Source organism: Schistocerca gregaria, chromosome 2, assembly GCF_023897955.1.
Source record: "Schistocerca gregaria isolate iqSchGreg1 chromosome 2, iqSchGreg1.2, whole genome shotgun sequence".
Taxonomy (NCBI): Eukaryota; Metazoa; Arthropoda; class Insecta; order Orthoptera; family Acrididae; genus Schistocerca; species Schistocerca gregaria.
Window position 1 is genome coordinate 427163825 of NC_064921.1, and position 19296 is coordinate 427183120.

The 19296-nt window shown below is 42.4% G+C and overlaps 1 protein-coding gene across 1 annotated transcript in view; it reads left to right on the forward strand.

The window, feature by feature from the left end:
* Positions 1–12893, forward strand: part of LOC126335815 (uncharacterized) — a 30675-nt gene extending 17782 nt beyond the window's left edge. The window contains exon 2 of the mRNA XM_049999280.1: positions 12498–12893. Within this exon, the coding sequence (XP_049855237.1) occupies positions 12498–12893 (396 nt within the window). The remainder of the gene's footprint in view (positions 1–12497) is intronic.
* The last annotated feature ends 6403 nt before the right edge of the window (positions 12894–19296 follow it).

The window sequence follows — 19296 nt, forward strand, 5'->3', positions numbered from 1 at the left end:
AATCAACACACAAAGACCTCATTGGGACTGTTAAATGCAGCAGGACGATACATTAACATTAGAATCACCGTGAAAACCACTAGTTATTTCCTTTCAGACATCTGCATTATTGAGCAGCAAAAAAGTATTAGAGGGAAGTATAAAATTTAATATATTTTTCAAGTCATTGACCTTTTCCTAGATTAGCCATTTTTTGTCATATGCGCTATTCCTTGGTAGACTGGCAAAATCTGATTTGCAGAAAGTAAGCTGGAACGTTTTCCTCACAATTCCACCAAAATGAAGTCACATACTAAGATTTTTCCTTTCCTTGACTTTTCAAAGATGTTTCATGGAATACCGATACAGTAAAAAAAATTATTTCTTTCTTATTTTTCTCAGAAGCTGTGGTTTTTTAAGCCTGGGGCCATCACTGTTGGAAATCCAAATTATCTTCTGTTTGAAGATCAACCGCAAATGTCCCTTGTTTTGTCGAGAACACTGTTTTTCCCTCACCTTTCTTTTAACTAGACCAAAATCCCTGTCATAGGGTAAATAAGAATGACCCTTGGTAGCCATTAGACTACTTATTTAAATACACTACCGTCAGTAACAGATACTAAGAATATTATCAAAGAAATGTTCTTTATGTAACCTTCGCTGTTGTCAGTCTACAGGCGGAGTTCATCAACAGTAGAATGATCATTCTCATTGGTGTATGTAACTAAAACAGCGCATACTTCATTACTTGTCTTTTGTGCAACCCCCCTCGTGATACGATTTTCACTGATGTTACAGTACGTTTTAGTATTCAGCAAACTGCTACATAGTTTATTACGCCTCCTTTTATGGACAGGGAGCTGTGCATGTGCTATTCTTTTGCAGTATCATCGACCTGCATGTTTTTAAGTCTTACAGTAATTTGTCCACACTCACCTCACGCATCTGTTTGGGGCCTGTATTAACAATAACTGAAATGTTCCTTCGAAATTTTGTACTGATAACTGTATTTAAATCACAATGAGCTAAGCTGTATTTTTATTTGAACAAAGAATGCCTCATTTTGATGTCAAGATTTGCGTCTACGTCCTTGATTTCCGTGGAAACATAGTTTGTTCATAGAAAACGAACAAATATGATTGTGAGTCATGTCTGTAAAGTCCTTTGGAAACGTCTTGGGATTGTTTTACTATTCCCTGAAATCTCTGGGGCTCTTACCTGTCAACAGTATATCTTTTACGCTTCTCAGTCGTTTTCCACCACTACCATGCAGACTTAATGTGGGGTCCTGCCCACTGGCCTCGTACAGCGTGCCTAAACGATGCTGCGTTCTCAGAATGCTGTACAATGATTCACACAAATCACATTAATAGTTTTTATTATAATGAAGAAGATAAACTATGCCTAACTTGTATTACAAGAACGTGTCGCAAGCGATGGGCGACATGCAAACAGTCACTGTCTTTCTCTATATACTATATCCGTACAAGCAATCGATATGCATCACTAATAACTACTATCGTAGTGCTCTCTAGTGCCGGTCTAGCACCGTGCCGCCGAAGCTGGCAGGAGCGGCCCTTATATTCTCTTCTTGTACAGGCCGCTCCTCTCGTGGTGCAGTCCTATAGTTCAATTCTTTTATCTTGGCGGTTCGCACATGCCTGCCCAGACGCGGGAGATTGCTGCGTTGCCAGTTGTACGCGCCAAGAGAAGCAGTGCCATAATATAGTTCGCAAACTTACTTTTAGGGGAGAGCGCGCAGTTTATGGAGTAAAGCCACCACCGCTGCATCAACACTTTCGCTGCTACAGAGACGTGCTCCTCGCATTCCGTGCTGTGCGTGATTTTGTCATCACTGCACTGCTCCCCTGTGCAGACACATGGTGTTTCGACTGCTTTGACACACTTTATCATTCGATTTCACAAAAACTATTTGGCCCAAAAATTTGATTTTTACACATCTTCTTGACTGATACCTTCCCCCCATAAATGACTTAATTTTGTTTCAATGGTGAACGCAGTTATTGTGCAGCATTAGATGTAGTAAACCATTGCACGAAATTTTGAAGAGTTTGCAGAGGTAAAAGTCCATAGCGTATATTTTCCGTATGGTCGATTTTAGTTGCCACTAGAAATTTCGAAAAATTACATTCAAACGAATAAAATTCATGAAGTAAGACATTTCGATATTGTTATTAAATAAAGAAAATGTTATGCACCGATCAACGTTTGAACTCAGAACCTTTCACGTAGCAGCTATACACTTTAACCATTGCACTAACTCAGCTCCTGGAGGACTTTAAATATCACACAAAATACTGACAAACACTGTTGGTATGATTATGAATTGCTCACGTTTCTTCGAAGTACAATTGGAAATAAACAATTACCGCTGTTCTTTATTGCGAAAAAGCAGTTAGTGAGAACGATACAAACACCTTTCCTTGCTATCGCCTGAATTAGGAGGCTTATTGCTTGTTTGGTTTAATTAATTAAGAGAATATGAAGCAATTGGTATAAAGAATGCTTTTTCCAAACTTTCTATAAAAGGAAGTCTGCTATCAAGACATTGCTTTTGTTCAATTACTTTATCTATGACTGAACATTTCTAAAACTGAAGACACTCGTCCGTGCTCTGCAGTACAGTCGAGCTCTGGCAACGTCGTTCTCTGTTCATTGGCTGACTATGTCTTGTGACGTCAGATGCGCAGAACGAACCTAAACTCGGCCTCCGTCATAAATGATGCGCACTTTAGTCAGCGGGCTATTAGCCGACGTCGTCTCACAGACTTCTCTGCTCTTATGTTCTTCATCTTCGTGTCGACGCTTGTCGATCTGCCAGAACACTTAAAATGCTTTTTTATCTACCTTACTTCTTGATTGTCCATTCACTACAAGAAAAATTAAATGAACTTGCATGATGCTTAGAATGACTGGGGCTGCGTTGCAGTTCAACTTCCCCATTACATTCCGTAGTTCTAAGCCAAGGACGACTGGTCCTCACAGGATGTGCTTCTATTAAGGACTGAAAAACTGCTTTTGTTTCTCTTTGCTGTTGAAATCTTCACTTTCGTGTAGAATTTCAATTTGATTATATTCAATTATTTTATTGAAACTTTTCAGTCTGGAGCTGAAAAAAAAATTAAATTAGCCTACAGTACTAGCAGAATCATGTCAAACGTAGACTATCTAAGTAGAGTATTAATCTACTTACAAGCAAGGCATTCCTGTTTCCCAGGCTTCCACAATGTTTCCTTTGTAGTTAACATATTCATGTCCATGAATTCTTTCATTCTTCATTCGAGTGATTTTGTAGCTCGTAGGTCAATGAACGCACTTTTTACTCGTTTTACTTACTTCTAAATCAGCTTCATTCGCTCTCTCACTATCTGACACTTTTGAATTCACTAAGACAAGAGAACACTTTATAAACAATATTTCACATAGAATTAAAGTGAAACTTGCTTTGCACTGACACAGTGTAAATGAGAAGAGAGGCCGGCCGCGGTGGCCGAGAAGTTCTAGTCGCTTCAGTCCGCAGGTTCCAATCCTGCCTCGGGCATGGATGTGTGTGATGTCCTTAAGTTAGTTACGTTTAAGTAGTTCTAAGTTCTAGGGGACTGATGACCTCAGATGTTAAGTCCCATAGTGCCCAGAGCCATTTGAACCATTTGAGAAGAGAGTGCTCACGAATCTGTGGCAGAGAACAAATGTGATCAACACAACAGGATTAAACTAACAAAAAAACAGCTGTCCCAGTATAGCCACAACGCTTTTAGTTACGAAAAACCCCTTGTCCGTGATAAGCGATCTTTCTTAAATAAACACACTTTTCATATGGTCTAATGGCAGTATTGGAGCAATGGGAAAAGCGTCCTTTCATAAACTAAGTCTGAAAGCATTAAGATTCCTTCTTCACATAAAAGTGGATTTATTTAAAAAATGATCAGAGGCCTTTCATAAATTAGCGGTTCTTTTATGACCTACTAATATTGTAATTTGTCGTCGCATGTATTATCTTGTACTGCGAGAGTGCCAGGTAGAAGGAGGTCGGCCACGAAGCTTAGCAGTGCAGTGTCTCACTGGGCCTTGATACACGGGGGAAATTAGTGCAATTGTTTTGCTTGTTGGTGTAGGGTCAATGCATTGGGTTCTCGTTTATTCTATAGCATAATTCAGAACGGAGGCTGTACAACGACCAGAAACGCGTGCAGAATCTTTAAACGAAGCCACGGAAGTTCTGAAGAGTCAGGTATCCACGCTACTCCAGGATGAAGTGGAACAAAACTGGGCAAATGAGAAGTTGCAGAAGGAACTGGACATGTTGAAAAATGGGTCGGCACAAGTAATCCCAAAGAGTGGACACCAAGACCTTGGCGAACATACCATTCCCGACTACTGATCCTATGGCAGCCAGTCTCATTATGGCTTTTGCTGGAAAGACATCCGAGGTCGTGTGGGCCTTTCTTGGTGCTATGGGGGGCACCAGCTAAGTTAGGTAACTGGTGCGATAAAACACGTCTGTATGTGCCTAAATTACAATTGGTGAGTGACGCTTAAACGTATGTCATGTACCATGAAGACCTTAGTAAAGCACAGACATTTGACCAGCTGTTCAAATAACTTACGGGTTTGCTGTCGGACACAGAACAAGTGCCAACACAACCAAAGACAACCAACATCAGAAATATCGATAGTTACTATTAATCAACAGGTGAGGTAGCACTAATTCTGTCCCTTTATTTTTTTATGAGAGACAGAGCCGGATTCCAAGCAGCATTTAAACAAAAACCACCATCTCTGTTTATAAGGTTGCTTGATAGTCTAATTTCAACAGCTTCCTTAATAACACTATCCCAATAGCTGGACGTGCAATCCAGAATCTCCGTGTTGTTGTATTCCATAGGATGACCGGTGTCAAGGCAATTTTCTGCAATAGCGGATTTGCTTGGCTGCTGTAAGCGTGTGTGACGCTTATGTTCAATGCACCGGTCTTTCACAGTCCTGATTGTCTGACCAATATATGACATGACACAACTGCAAGGAATACGATAGTGTCATTAAGGAAGCTGTTTAAATCAGACTATCAAGCAACCTTATTAACAGAGATGGTGGGTTTTGTTTAAATGCTGCTTGGAATCCGGCTCTGTCTCTCATAAAAAAACAGAGGGACAGGATTAGTGCTACTTCACCTGTTGATTAATAGTAACTATCAATATTTCTGATGTTGGTTATCTTTGGTTGTGTTGACACTTGTCCTGTGTGTGGTGTCTTCCTTGTTTCTCCTCTGTGAACCGAGGTATTAAATTTGCTAGCACATTTCTTCTTCCTTGCATTTGTGCCTTGAGAGTGGCAGGGTGTGCTCCTGTCGAAATATCGGCGGTGTTCGACGACGTCACCCGGCAGCAAACCCGTAAGTTATTTGAACATTCAATTCGCCAGGAAAAGTTAAGGTCTGACATTTGATCAGCTGGCTGAAGGGTTCTTCTAGAGATATCGCAAGCAGAATAGTGCTAGGTTTTCCAGGGAAGAACTCATTGGATTAACGCATAAGCACAATGAGCCGGTAGAAGCATTCTGTGACAGAATTCGTAAAGTGAACTCGTACACATACGAAGTGTCACCCAATGAAGAGGCAGGTAGAGTGCTCTTGCAGGAAGCAAAGAATAGAACCTTGGACGTATTTGTAAGGAATATTTCGTGGAATAAGTCGCGGCGAGTGAGGATGGAGTATGTTAGTCATTTATACTTGGGTCTCATGGTTGCCATGCAGCTGGAAGAGATCCAATATTACGACTCAGAAACGAAGTGACCATGGTGTCTTCTCCGCTGATGTCAAACGTTACAGATATGGACAGATGGGCCACATAAGATTTAATGACACCAGAGTTTTGAGTGTGGTGAGTTTGGGAATAGGGCACGTGATTTCAAGAGTAGGAAGCAGGATAAATTGAATCAAGGAAGCATTCTTCAGATGCACGTAGGAGTGCCTTAACCGTTTAAGGTTGTTTCCAATAAAACGGGACACTGCAAGGACGTGTGCAAAGCCAGATTGCTGCTTGCTTAGGACTGTAAATAATGGGGAACATAAATACTTGGACACGGATGCGTATGTGTCGTTGCTAGACTGGACCTCTTGGGCAGGAAGAGACTTCAGTCTCCACAGTATAGGTTATATGGAATGGGTGATAATGAGGGGGAATCATTGGAAACAGCACTAGTCACCCTTAGCATTGGGGGCTAAGGGTTTTAAGGTGCATATGGGGTGTTGCCTCCCATTGGTAAGGGGTACTGTGTAATTCTTGAATTTGATTTTCTGGACAAAAATCGCGCTATAGTTGATCTTTCACTGTGTATGATCCATCTTGGTGTAACTTTGTTTCCGCTGTGTGAGAGGACTCCTAGTGAAACAATGTCATAAGGTGCGCCTGCCATGAAGGTGCTGCCAGCTAAATTGCATATAGATGCTCTAAAGGTTAATTTGTGGGTTCAAAATGGCTCTGAGCACTATGGGACTTAACATCTGAGGGCATCAGTCCCCTAGAACTTAGAACTACTTAAACCTAACTAACCTAAGGCCATCACACACACCTATGCCCGAGGCACGATTTGAACCTGCGACCGTAGCGGTCAAGCGGTCCCAAACTGAAGTGCCTAGAACCGCTCGGCCCCACTTGCCGGATAATGTGTGGGATAACACATACTAGCATGTATAAGGAAATTGATGTAGGTTAGTGCATAGTAGAACCACTAGACTACAATGATAAACTGGATAAGTCTCGTTGTATGATGCACAGAAGCATAGTGCGTCTTACAGATATCGATGGAGAGGTTCCAGTGAGTTTAGTCAATTGTGGCATTGACGAGGTTAGTCCATAAAAGGCCTAATGGTTGCCAGTCTCGGTGTCTTAGAGGAAGATGATAATGATAGACCGAATGATGGCCATAGCCACAGGTGTACCATTAGCATTTCTACACTAGTGGGGGTGACAAGCACTTGCAAAGGAATGATAGGGAAAACGTGGAAGCTTTATTGCTCAGATTCACAGCTTTGTTCAATCCAACAGGTCCATTACGAATTACGCCTATCACACAACACAGGATAGTGACTAAAGCAATACTCCAGAGCGTAGGAAGCTATACAGGTCCCAAAGCATCTACAACCATTGGTAGAGGAATTCATTGACCAGCATTTAGATGATGGAATCATTGAACACAGTAATATTCTATGGGTGCGAGCACTGTCACTGTGCCCAAAAACTCATTGGATACTACCAAGAGATATAGTTTCTGTTCTGGTTATTGATACCTCAATGCGAGAACTATCATTGCTGGATATCCCATACCTAACATTACGGCAACAGTCGACAATTTGGATCAATGTAGATACTTCTGAACTATGGATTCAAAGAGTGGCTACCACCAGCTTGAAGTAGTCCCAGAAGATCAGGAGACTAGATGAAGACAGCCTTTACGACGCTATGGGGGCAGTACGAGTATTTTAGAACGCTCTTTGGGCTGAAGAATGAACAGGCTGCATTTCAGAGACTTTTGAATGGAGTGCTTTGGGGACTGAAACGTAAAAGAGTGTAAGGTCTGCCCAACGACGTAATTGTATTTTCAAAGGATATGGAAGAATACATAAACAATGGAAGAAGCTTTTAAAAGACAAGGTAGATGACATTGTCTCATCACATGTCAGTAGTCAAAGACACTATGGGTGATACAAGACGGCATCCTCGTTTTCCAGTAGTAGGCTTGAATAAACAGTGTCAAAGTTTTATTGTATACCCTTACCTGGTGAAATGGGGCACTGTGGGAAGGTGGGCATAGGGAAGAGCTAGTGAAGTGCTAATTGTCTCAGAAATCAGAGAAACTTAAGCTCTAATGTCCTTGGAAGAGCTATGGGATTGTTAGTAAGAGAGCAACGTAATCTGTCTAATCAAGGTAGTCCCAACTAACGCATAGGCATGTGAGGTGTAGTTGCTCCTAGGGAAATCCTATGCAGCAGAGTGTTGTTTTCAGAGAAAAAGCTGACTCTGGATTTGTTTGCTATTCATTCCGAGGCTACAATTCTGAATTATCATGAGAAGGGGAAGCCACAGGGTGTGACAAAGATGGAACGAAATGTCAGTGGCATCTTACTTCGTGGTATGGTTTTTAACATAGACGGAACAACCTTCTGCCTTTCAGCCGTGATTAGTAGAACAACAATGATCCAACTGACACACCTTTTTCTGTTTTGCCCAGAGAAGCCATTGGATATACCAGCAGATCGCAGCTGGACTTCTTTGGCCGATACCTTAAACCAATCTAATTTAGATAGATTTAGAGAGTCGCAGAAGTTTCAGCTTTTCACAGAACAGGTATTGCAACAAATCGAGCACTGTCGAGAGGGGTAGCGTAACCATGTTAAGAGTATAAGCGTTTCAGCCACAGGCACTGTAGCGATTCTGGTCGGCATTTGTGTAATTTGCGTTTTTTGTAAGTGGAAGACTGAATGACATACTGAATTAACTGTGCGTCAGTTACCTGTTTCCTGCCATTTGGGAAGATCCGTCTGGGAGTCAGTTCAATAGACTGAGGAATCATATGTAAGGGATAATGTTTTGCTGTAACTGGAGGGAAAAGACACCCAACGCTGGATAAATTAGTGATGAAGGTGTTAACAAGTATATCGGTTAGTGAGAGAGAGGGTCTGAGTGTATACATTCGGGACAAATTTAATAAAGGATGGGGAATGTTCCACAGAAAGTATTAGAGTGGCAAATAAAATTATTGAGCTGCCTGGAACGACTTCCAGGCCTAGCATACTTACACGGTATCCAGTAGTTGCGTAACGAGTACAGTTACTCGGGGGCATCTTAGCTCAAACAAGCAAGGAGCACTACAGCACAGACTGTGTAGGAGATAGCGTTAGGTGTCCCTGATTGAGAATCATTACATCAGTGCAAAGGAGGCTGAGTGATATTGCATTAACAGAGCAACAAGGAGTAACTGCATCTAAAGACTATGCAAGAACGCCTTTCAGATGTAAAACCCTGCATAAACGAATGCTTAGCAGCTCTGAAACTAAACATTAGTCGAGCAGAGAGCATCACGAAGCTCGAGAAGCTGGAGCAAATTCGTTCACCAATATGCAGAAATAACGTCGTTTTGACTGTTATAAAACCCGCCCATTCCTTACGCTCAATGTCAGAGTCTGGCCATACCATTTTTATCACCGATGGAAGACCAGCTCCATTAATTGCTGGATAATCTGTTGACATACAACGAAGTGTTGCCAGCTGCTGCAGGTTTGTAGTACACTTCTACTGCAGCCCTTTGGTTGAGCTGCCATTCCTGCAAGACACAACAGTGACTGACTGCAGGTGGATACTAGGCAGATCTTCCATGGATAAAGGACTAATGTGTCCGACTGCAGGCTGTTCGATTATAGAGCAGGGTGCTTGGTGCCACCACTCCTTGGCAGTGCTTGTACCACATTACCAGTCGGGACTTTCACCTACTCACTATCATGATAAGCATCGTGAGGGGCATGCAGATTTTTGGAGGCAAGGCTTAGCGCAACTACGCTCGACGAGAGCACTAAAGCTTTGTCAGACACCCACAGTCGCAGTAGGCCATGGAGACACGCCGGCTGCCACTCCATTCTGCTAGAGGCAGCGGAACTGACTGCAGGCAACACCAGAGGCTACAAATGCAGATTTCACAATGAGTGTTGATCCACCACTCAGTGCGTTCGTATAACGGGGATGAGATTGAATGAAAAAATCTCAACAATAAATGGATATTAATTTAATGAAGTCTCATGAATTCCTTGGGAGTGACACAGTTCCTTACCACTGCCTCTTTGTTCGACTGTCCTGAACCATTGCAGGGGTTCACATCCAGTGTATATATACTGTGTACTTTGAGATTTTCATTGTTCTGTGTGATTCTTTTGAAGTATCTTCCTGTAGCAAGTATCGTCTGTGTCTGTAGATCTGGAACTGTACTGTATTTGCAAATATTGTAACTCTTACCTACAATCTGTTTATTCTTAGTGTTTCCAGTGGTGGCTTCTTTCATCTGGTAGAAAGAGCTCACAATCTAGACTCTTTACATATTAAAGACATAAGAAACATTAAAATCTCCTTTCGTTTCCTAGCATACATTTCTACACATTCCCTTTTGTTTGCTAATTAAATGGTAAAGAGTAAAATGAAAAGGAAAGAAAAAGAACGCAACCACTCTGCATGCCAGCACAGAATATAACCTGAGAATCTTCGATTCCTCTACTTAAAATGGCGTCATATCACAGTTTATAAAGAGAAGAGCTGTAGATCTGATTCGTTCCAAGTGGTGGAAGCAGTGGGGATCTGCTGTTACCTTCTGCAGAGATCCTTATTTTTGCCTACTGCCCCTTTAAGTATAAAAGATGATTGGCAGTCATTTGCGAGTGGAGTGTTGGTCACTGTCCGTCCTGTTTCCACCAAAGAGTCAGAGATTCATTCTGCTAGCTTGCTCAACACTCACTTGCCGTCATACCCACATCTCTTCTGATTGCTGCCCTGGTGTTTAGCTGGGTCTCAGTTTGGGCACTACAACACTTGTCTCGTTCTAATAAACTCACACATTCTCTTGAAACAACAACTGACACTGAAACAATTTCTGTTGTGAGATGGCAAGAACTATGCCCCTGACATGAAGTCATTAAAATATCATCTAACTCATGGTGAGCGAACCGTAGGGCTGGACAAAAATGACTGACAAGGCACAATGCATCTTGTAGAGGGTATAGTATGGATGTATTGGAATAATTAATGGCGGGTGATGGTTTTAAAGTAATTCACATGACATGAAAACTTTGTGGAAACGTGTCGATTTACTGGAGGCTAGTTTATCCCAGTGAAGTATTCAGAATTGACAGTGGCCAACGGGGGAGTGGTGAAGGGGAGCAACAATGGGCAGCTTAGGGCGGCTCAAGCTCTGAGAAAGCGGTAACGGGGCGCAGCCTCCAGCCGCCTTAAGATGAGTGACAGCATGGGTGGTTGACCCAGACCCCATGCTGGTGTACTGGGAAGCAGACGGAGAACTTGTACACCTGTTGATAAATGTCCGTCATCCCGTTTTCAGTGAAACACGCGAGACAGCCGCGCAAAGCTACGATGGAGCAGTCAACAGAGGTGAAAATATGCGTGTTTGTGACTATAGCAACTTCACGCTGATTTCACGGTCAGCAGAGTCTGAAGTAAATCAGGTGAAGAGCGACAGAATGAAATACGCTGGCCTCCGATGGTAACATAGGACCAAGGAATTTGAAGTACTTTCCTGGGAGTCAGAATTCCGGAAAAATTGGTGTTTGTGCAGACGCTAACCTTGATGGGTGGCCTGGGAGGAGCTAATCGCAGAAGTTGAAAGGAAGGGAAATTTTGTGGGAATTTGTTCATTCCCAGAGCAGGCATTGGTCGGCACTGGGAAGCAACGCGTAATTAACACGACTTGCGCTGCAATTGCCGTAAGTGATTCTGCTGGAAGGAAAACCAAGGCGAAGAGTGCACTAGGGAAAGTCTTTGTAGACTTTCCGTTCCCAGCTTTCCTAGAGTGCGGACATGGCGTTCTTTACTCAGCTTGTCTGAGAGAGAGTGAGCATCTCTGCAGTGCAGTTTAGGATGTAGCAAACGGAACGATTGAGCTTGGAGATAGAAAGTTTTCGTTCAGCTATGTACTGAGCAAGATAGTTAGAAGTGAATAGACGAGCGCAGCCTTGCAGCACCACGAGGATGGCCGATGTCCGCATAACAACGCCGCTCCGCCATGCTGTATTCGGTGATATTGCGCCTACTCCGGCCACTGATTAATTTGTTGGATGACGTCGGAAAAGTTTCCACGAGGGTTTCATGGGCCATGTACTGTGGAATTCTTGCACTTCGCATCACGCCTGGGTCAGTCAATAGGAATTACTTTGGATTTATCGCCCTTTACTCCACGCAAACGTAATTTATTACCACTGCCTGTTAGGAGAGTCATGTAATTTGATGATTGAAGGTCGTGAGTTAAAATAAATCGGTTCTAATCGCCTGCATCTGTTTTCAATCAAGTAGTTGAAATCCCAAGTCACTTTCTTAATTAATTTTATGTTCAACATTTACATCTGGTGTTCAATAGCTGCATATAACATCAATGTGCACCCCTTTTTAATTAAAAAGGATCACTTCTGAATCAATTAATGTCAACACTGTCACCACAGTTCAATCAGGAGTCACAGGGCCTTATTACTTTCTTTGCGTTATCCGACATTGCGGCAGTTTTGCACACTCTGTTGATCTGCTAGTCAATTACCTGGAGTGAACACACGCCAAAACCAGATAAGTGATGGGTGGGGTGTTACACTGTCATTCCCAATGTACGCACAGAGAACACCGAGCCTGTAAAGACGCATTTGTTGAACGTATTCCTCTGTACTTGTTCATTGTTTCCAAAGCATAAGATCTGCACTTCCGGAAGCAAGTCGGTGAGGCGTGGCGGTGTTGCAGGTGTCGCACCTAGCGAGCCCCGCACGCGACCTGGTGTTCTTCCTGTACGGCAACGCCAGCGAGCACGTGCACCGCCACCACTTGTCCGACCTGCTCACGGAGTACCACTGCGCCCTGAGCTCCGCCCTGCGGGACCTGGGGCTGCAGCGCCTGGCGGATGCCTACCCCCTCCACAAACTGCTCGCCGACATGGACAGCCTCGCCATGCTGGCCCTGTACAGCGTCTGCTACGCTCCTCTCTGCACTGCCACCGACCAGCGCGGCGTTGCCATAATGGACGGTCTAGGCGTCACTGGCGACTGCAGCGAAGCTCTTGTTAAGCTTTACAGCGACCCCACTCTCATATCCTACTGGAAGTTCATCAACCCCATTCTTGAGAGTAAGGGAGCACTATAATCTCCATCCCAAGCGTTGCAAATTAGATTTACACAATGTAAACTGAACATGCAGCCAGTGGTACAAGACGTTTCGTGTGATTGCCAAATGACATTCAGGTGAATCAAGAGCATCTCACGTTTAAACCTCTCCTGCATGATGCTCTGATCCAAAAATTTGCAAGTGCATGTTATCAGCATATTAGAGCCGTGTAATCCACACAGCAGCTTATGTATAAAACAGCTAATCTGAATGTATGTAAAACTATACTCTAAACTCTATCTTAACAAGTCTCGGAAGGCCCAATCGTACCGATGGTGTTTTCCTCAGCCAATGGGCGTCATTGGATGCGAATTTGGAGGGACATGTGGTCAGTACACCAGTCTCCAATCCGTTGTCAGTTTTCGCGACCATAGCCTATATTTCTCAGTCAAATGGCTCCTCAATTGGCCTCACAATGGCTGAGTGTACTCCTTGCCAACAGCGCTATGCAGATCTAGTAGTCACTCATCCAAGTTCTCAACAAGCCTGCCACCATTTACTTTAGGTGATCTGATGGGAACCAATGTTATAACTGCGGCAAGGCCATTGGTGAATAAACAAAAATTTCCTGTCATTAATGGTGCTAAGGGGGACATAGTCATATGGATCAATTAGGAAGCAGTGATAAATGCACCCATGTCATGAGTGTAAAAGATGAAGTATAAACAAACTACCAAAACCATCAGGGTTTTTTAAGTATGTAAGTGAAACATCACTCTACAAAAATGACTTGTTTATTATGTCCGGCCGCGCGGGGTTAGCCGAGTGGTCTGTGGCGCTGCAGTCATGGATTGTGCAACTGGTCCCGACGGAGATTCGAGTCCTCCCTCGGGCATGGGTGTGTGTGTTTGTCCTTAGGATAATTTAGGTTAAGTAGTGTGTAAGCTTAGGGACTGATGACCTTAGCAGTTAAGTCTCATAAGATTTCACACACATTTTTGAACTTATTAAGTCCATTTATTAGTTACACTGTATACATTCTTGATATTAACGCAATTTCCATTAATTATCCTCAAGACTGGAAAAGATAAATATATATTCTAGCACATACACCATACATAATGTAACTGTATTATGTACTGCACAGTGTAACTGTAATGTTTTTATTCTGAACAGGTGCCACTGATAATTAGACTAGAACATACGAAATCGATCATGGTAGAATAAAATGAGGAGCAGATTATTCCAGTTTGAGTCAATTTCTTCTTCCTCTAAGTAAGCTAGTATAGTTTGGCCAGATCTATGTTACCAACTTATTATGTTGGAATATAGAAACAACAAAAACAATTATGAAATCACAGAGTAATTTGGTTGACAAGTGTGCCTGAGGGCTATGTGTTGGTAGATGAATGTTCCTAGCAATGTGTACATAGCAGAGAATAAAGATCTCTCTCATAGGTTCACAGTGCCATGTAGAGACTATTATACATTTACAGATAGATGCATACAGAAAACAAATGAAAAAATGGAGCGAACAGATACCTTTAACATTTTTAACCGTCAACATTTATCACAGCAACAGATATGTAAACCGCAGCATATCTTTTTGTTTCTGGCATATACATTGCACTTTAAATTGTGATTAGTTATTCACTCGCTTTCTTTTGTAGATTTTCGCCTAAGTAAGAGCGAGAGAGAGGGAGAAAGAGAGTGAGAGAGATAGGGAGAAAGTGTGTGTGTGTGTGTGTGTGTGTGTGTGTGTGTAGAGAGAGAAAGAGAGAGAGAGAGAGGGAGGGAGAGAGAGAGAGAGAAAGAAAGAGAGAGAGAGAGAGATACTATGTATCTGCAGACTTACAGTACGTCAGTACTTCTGAAATGTACAAGAGTCATAAACGACATAAATTCCAACATGAGCATGTGACTATTTGCGTTCCACCACTTGTATGTAAGTTCCTTCTACTACTTCTCCACATAACTGCCTATTTCTTGTTACACTTATTGCGTATGATGTCAGCTGTTGGTGTACCCTCTTTCCAGAAATTTTCCACGGGCGAAGATAACCAACAGATGACAGTTCTTTACGTTTTGTTATCATCAGAGAAATTGCGGCCAGCAAGGAATTCTGAGATCCAGACGAATGTGAAAACTCCCTTAAATTTTCAAATTGCTGCAGAGGATATAATTTCCACACATAGTCGTGTTTATTTACACATTCAAAAATACGTTCACAAGCACTTCTGAGCATTTTGTCAACAGTCTTAAATTTACAAACATTACAGAAATAAAAATGGACTGTTGTGTTTCGCAAAATCAGAATATCAATCAGCCCGAATATTTAATGCCTGATCATTTACTTCCCATTCATTTTCATAAACAGTTATCTCCTCGTACATGGCTGACAACTAAATGAAAATGACGTATCTTCTAGCTAAAATAACAGTCACAGCACTGGCACAGAATCGAAGCAGTCTTGCAAGAAACGGTATTTTATAGCGTAACTACCGAATTTATGAAATACGCAATCCTTCATTGAGGACATACGTTCATCAGAATGTTTCTAACGTTGTGCATTCAGTGATATATTTAGCACGGCTTAAGTAGAACTGCACTGAATTATCCGAATTACTTCAGATGTAGGCCCACATGCGAAAATGTTAATACAAGAATATGACGTAAAATTGGTATCCCCATTTTTATTCGTCAGTGCTACTGTCGTGCTCATATGATCTCATTGTATTTGGAATGTTAGAACCAAACAGAAAAGAAACACAATTGTTCCAATCGGATAGTAATTTGCGAAAGAGCTAATAATATTTCACTGAAAAAATACGGCAACCAACCACTTTTTAATGCGTTTTTTTATTTACGCCAATATGCATTTCGGGTTTGCACCCATCTTCAGCTGGCAAATTACATGGATCTTCAGTTACTACAGTAGTACAATCTCGACAGCAGTTTGGATGCTGCAGCAGGCCTGTGCAAAAGCAACGACTCCAATCATTTACTTCAATTTCGCGAGTTTAAAGTCATACACTATCAGTTGTTCTTTTTACTTACATTCTCCTCTCCTTGTTTTTTCCTGGCTTTTCTGTCGACTGACAGTTTTTGTTTACATACAAATGGTTTATCCTGTATGTAAACAAAAACTGTCAGTCGACAACATGGCGGATAACGCAGTGCGCCTGTGCAAAATACGTGATAAAAAGTGTTTGTGTTGTTGCAAAAAAGAAGAAAAGCCAGGAAGAAACAAGGAGAGGAGAATGTAAGTAAAAAGAACAACTGATAGTGTATGACTTTAAACTCGCGAAATTGAAGTAAATGATTGGAGTCGTTGCTTTTGCACAGGCCTGCTGCAGCATCCAAACTGCTGTCGAGATTGTACTACTGTAGTAACTGAAGATCCATGTAATTTGCCAGCTGAAGATGGGTGCAAACCCGAAATGCATATTGGCGTAAATAAAAAAAAACGCATTAAAAAGTGGCTGGTTGCCGTATTTTTTCAGTGAAATATCATTATCCACGGCCACGGAGCTCAACAGTCCGAATAAAATGGACAAATTGTTAGAGATAAATTCTCCATCTACAATTGTAGAAGCTGCATTTCCTCTACATTAATTTTCTAAGTGGGATTCAATCTGTTTTGCTACGAGTGTTCACGTACAATCAGTAGTTGATCCCTCTACTCATTTTCTCAGTTTACCCTCTTTATCAATAGAGAGGTATGTGTGCTCTCCTACAAAAGCCACAAACTTTGTAGTAATGTGGATGAAGGCAACGTTGTAATACCCACCAACAAGTAGCGGTCGACTAGAACGCAGTTAGATAGTGTTACTTTCGTGTGAACTATTCTTTGAATACACAAACTGCTAGTAAAGTACACTTGTAGTAGATGGAATTTTTGCTCCCATCATGCACACCTTGTGAATGACTTCCTTCAGGACAACGACATCGCTCGACTGGAGTAGCCAGCTTGTCCTCCAGGCATGAATCCTATCGAACATGCATGGGATAGACCGAAAACGACTGTTTATGGACGACGGTACCCACTATCCACTCAGAGGGACCTAAGCCGAATCGCTGTTCAGGAGTGGGACAGTCTGGACCAACAGTGCCTTGATGAACTTGTGGATAGTATGCCTCCACGAATACAGGCAAGCATAATTTCAAGAGGACATGCTACTCGGTATTAGAGGTACCGGTGTGTACAGCCGTCTGGACGACCACGTCTGAAGATCTCGCTGTATGGTGGTACAACATGCAATGTATGGTTTTCATGAGCAATAAAAAGGGCGGAAATGATGTTTATGTTGATCTCTATTCCAATTTCCCCTACAGCTATCGGAACCCTCGGAATCGAGGTGACGCAAATCTTTTGTTGATGTTTGTATATTATAGCAACTCTATTTTACGAGAATTATGTCGGAATACAGAAAGAAAGGCTATATTACTACTGCATTGTACAACTGGACATCGGTGGATGAAGTTTTAATGGAGAATTTGGGGAAGGGCGATGTTGGGTGCGTACTGTAAGACCTTCGGTGCACACACTATCAGATTATTTGACTTGTCGCTCTAACGAAGTAGGCGAGTGTCAGCAATATGTCTCGTGGTCTTATTGTGGCGTGTTTATCTTCTGCCATTAGGTCAGACGATAGAAATGCCACTTGCACGCTTAGAGTAGCAGATTGACGGTGACCAACTTTAAACACAACTTGATTAATTTTCACGCACATTTATTAAAATAATAACTATCATTAACCTTACTTAACTTGATACTGGATGCTATTTACAATTGACAATCTTATCACTGTGCGAGTGTGATCCGCGAGGAGAGAAGGTTCTACGTTAGCAGCAATCTCATTGGCTGCGAGACATATTAATACGCGGATCGGCGGAAGCAGAATTTGGTCCATCTCTAAGACAGCGCTATCTCGTAGTGTGGAGATGGACGAGCCCTGCGCCTGCACTGTTGCGCTTAGGGGGCCGCGCTCTAGTGGGAAAGTTGTGTACGCACTGACTACGCGGAACTATGTACACAACAGACGGGAATATGGGGGAAAAGTGGAATCATCCAAGAAGAAACAATTTACAAAACACATTTTCAGCTGGTCAGTCTGGAATCCCTTTGACTAAAGTACAACTGTTTTCAGGGATATGTCCCGCTTCGAAATGAGCCCCTATGACCAGCAAAGACGTGTATGGAAAAGTACAGAGAGCAGTGGATACCAACTTGAATGTCGCCAGCAACACAGCCAAACAATCAGGAGTGATGGCCTGAGCTGTCATTTCTTTTCATAGCAAGCCCGCTTTGGTTGTTATGAGCAACAACGTTACAGAACGTCCTACGACAACGATATTCTATGCCCTGTTTTCTTGCCCTTCATTGCAAGCCACTCTGGGCTTCAATTTCAGCGAGATAATGCCCACTGTCCGCTGTGAGAGTCTCCATTGCTTGTCTTCGTGCTTGCCAAACCCTGCCTTGCCCAGCAAGTTCGCCAGATACACACAGTATCTCCCAATGGGCAGGGCCCTCCGACCAACTTGGGATTCTGACGATGTAACGGCGCCAATTGGATATAATTTGGCACAGTATCCCTCAGGAGGACATCCATTTACCCCGCAGCAAATGCCAATAAATTATTTACATTTTCTGAAATTGTAATCGTTTTTTTTATCTGCAAATATACATCACATCTACCGATTTTCTATCCATTCGGATAATTCTTTCTTGGTGCGTCGTTCTTTTTCACTGTAGAGTGTATATTGTAAACAATAATGGTCCTATCACACCATCATTGGGTACTTCTGAAATTGCCTTTAAATCTGTTGTGTTTGTTCCGTTAAGAGTGGCGTGTTGAGTTCTGTCTACAAGAAGTACATGAATGCAGTTGCAGATCTGGTCCGATACTCGGTAAGCTCATGCGCCACTACTGGACGAAGTCATCCCTCTTCGCCGGCCGGAGTGGCCGAGCGGTTCTAGGCGCTACAGTCTGGAACCGCGCGGCCACTACGGTCCCAGGTTAGAATCCTGCCTCGGGCATGGATGTATGTGATGTCCGTAGGTTAGTTAGGTTTAAGTAGTTCTAAGTTCCAGGGGACTGATGACCTCAGATGTTAAGTCCCATAGTTCTCAGAGCCATTTGAACCCTAATCTCGTGGAAGAACGTAATTTACTATATTATCAGAGTAGCAAGACTGTATTTTGGTGCACTGTCCTGTTAAGTTCCATATTTAGAAGTGTATTCTTTACAGAATCGGTTAATAGCATAGGGGTCGCATTACTGTGCTGTAAATAGCAAATGTTTCATGGTATTGCTCGAGGGAGGTTCTAAACATTCATGGTGGTGTCTGTTTGTCTTATATCTAGTCTCCCTACCACTTTCGCGCAACGACGCTCTGAGCGTGTTTTTTAGGGAATTGACTAGTTTGAACCTGGGACCTG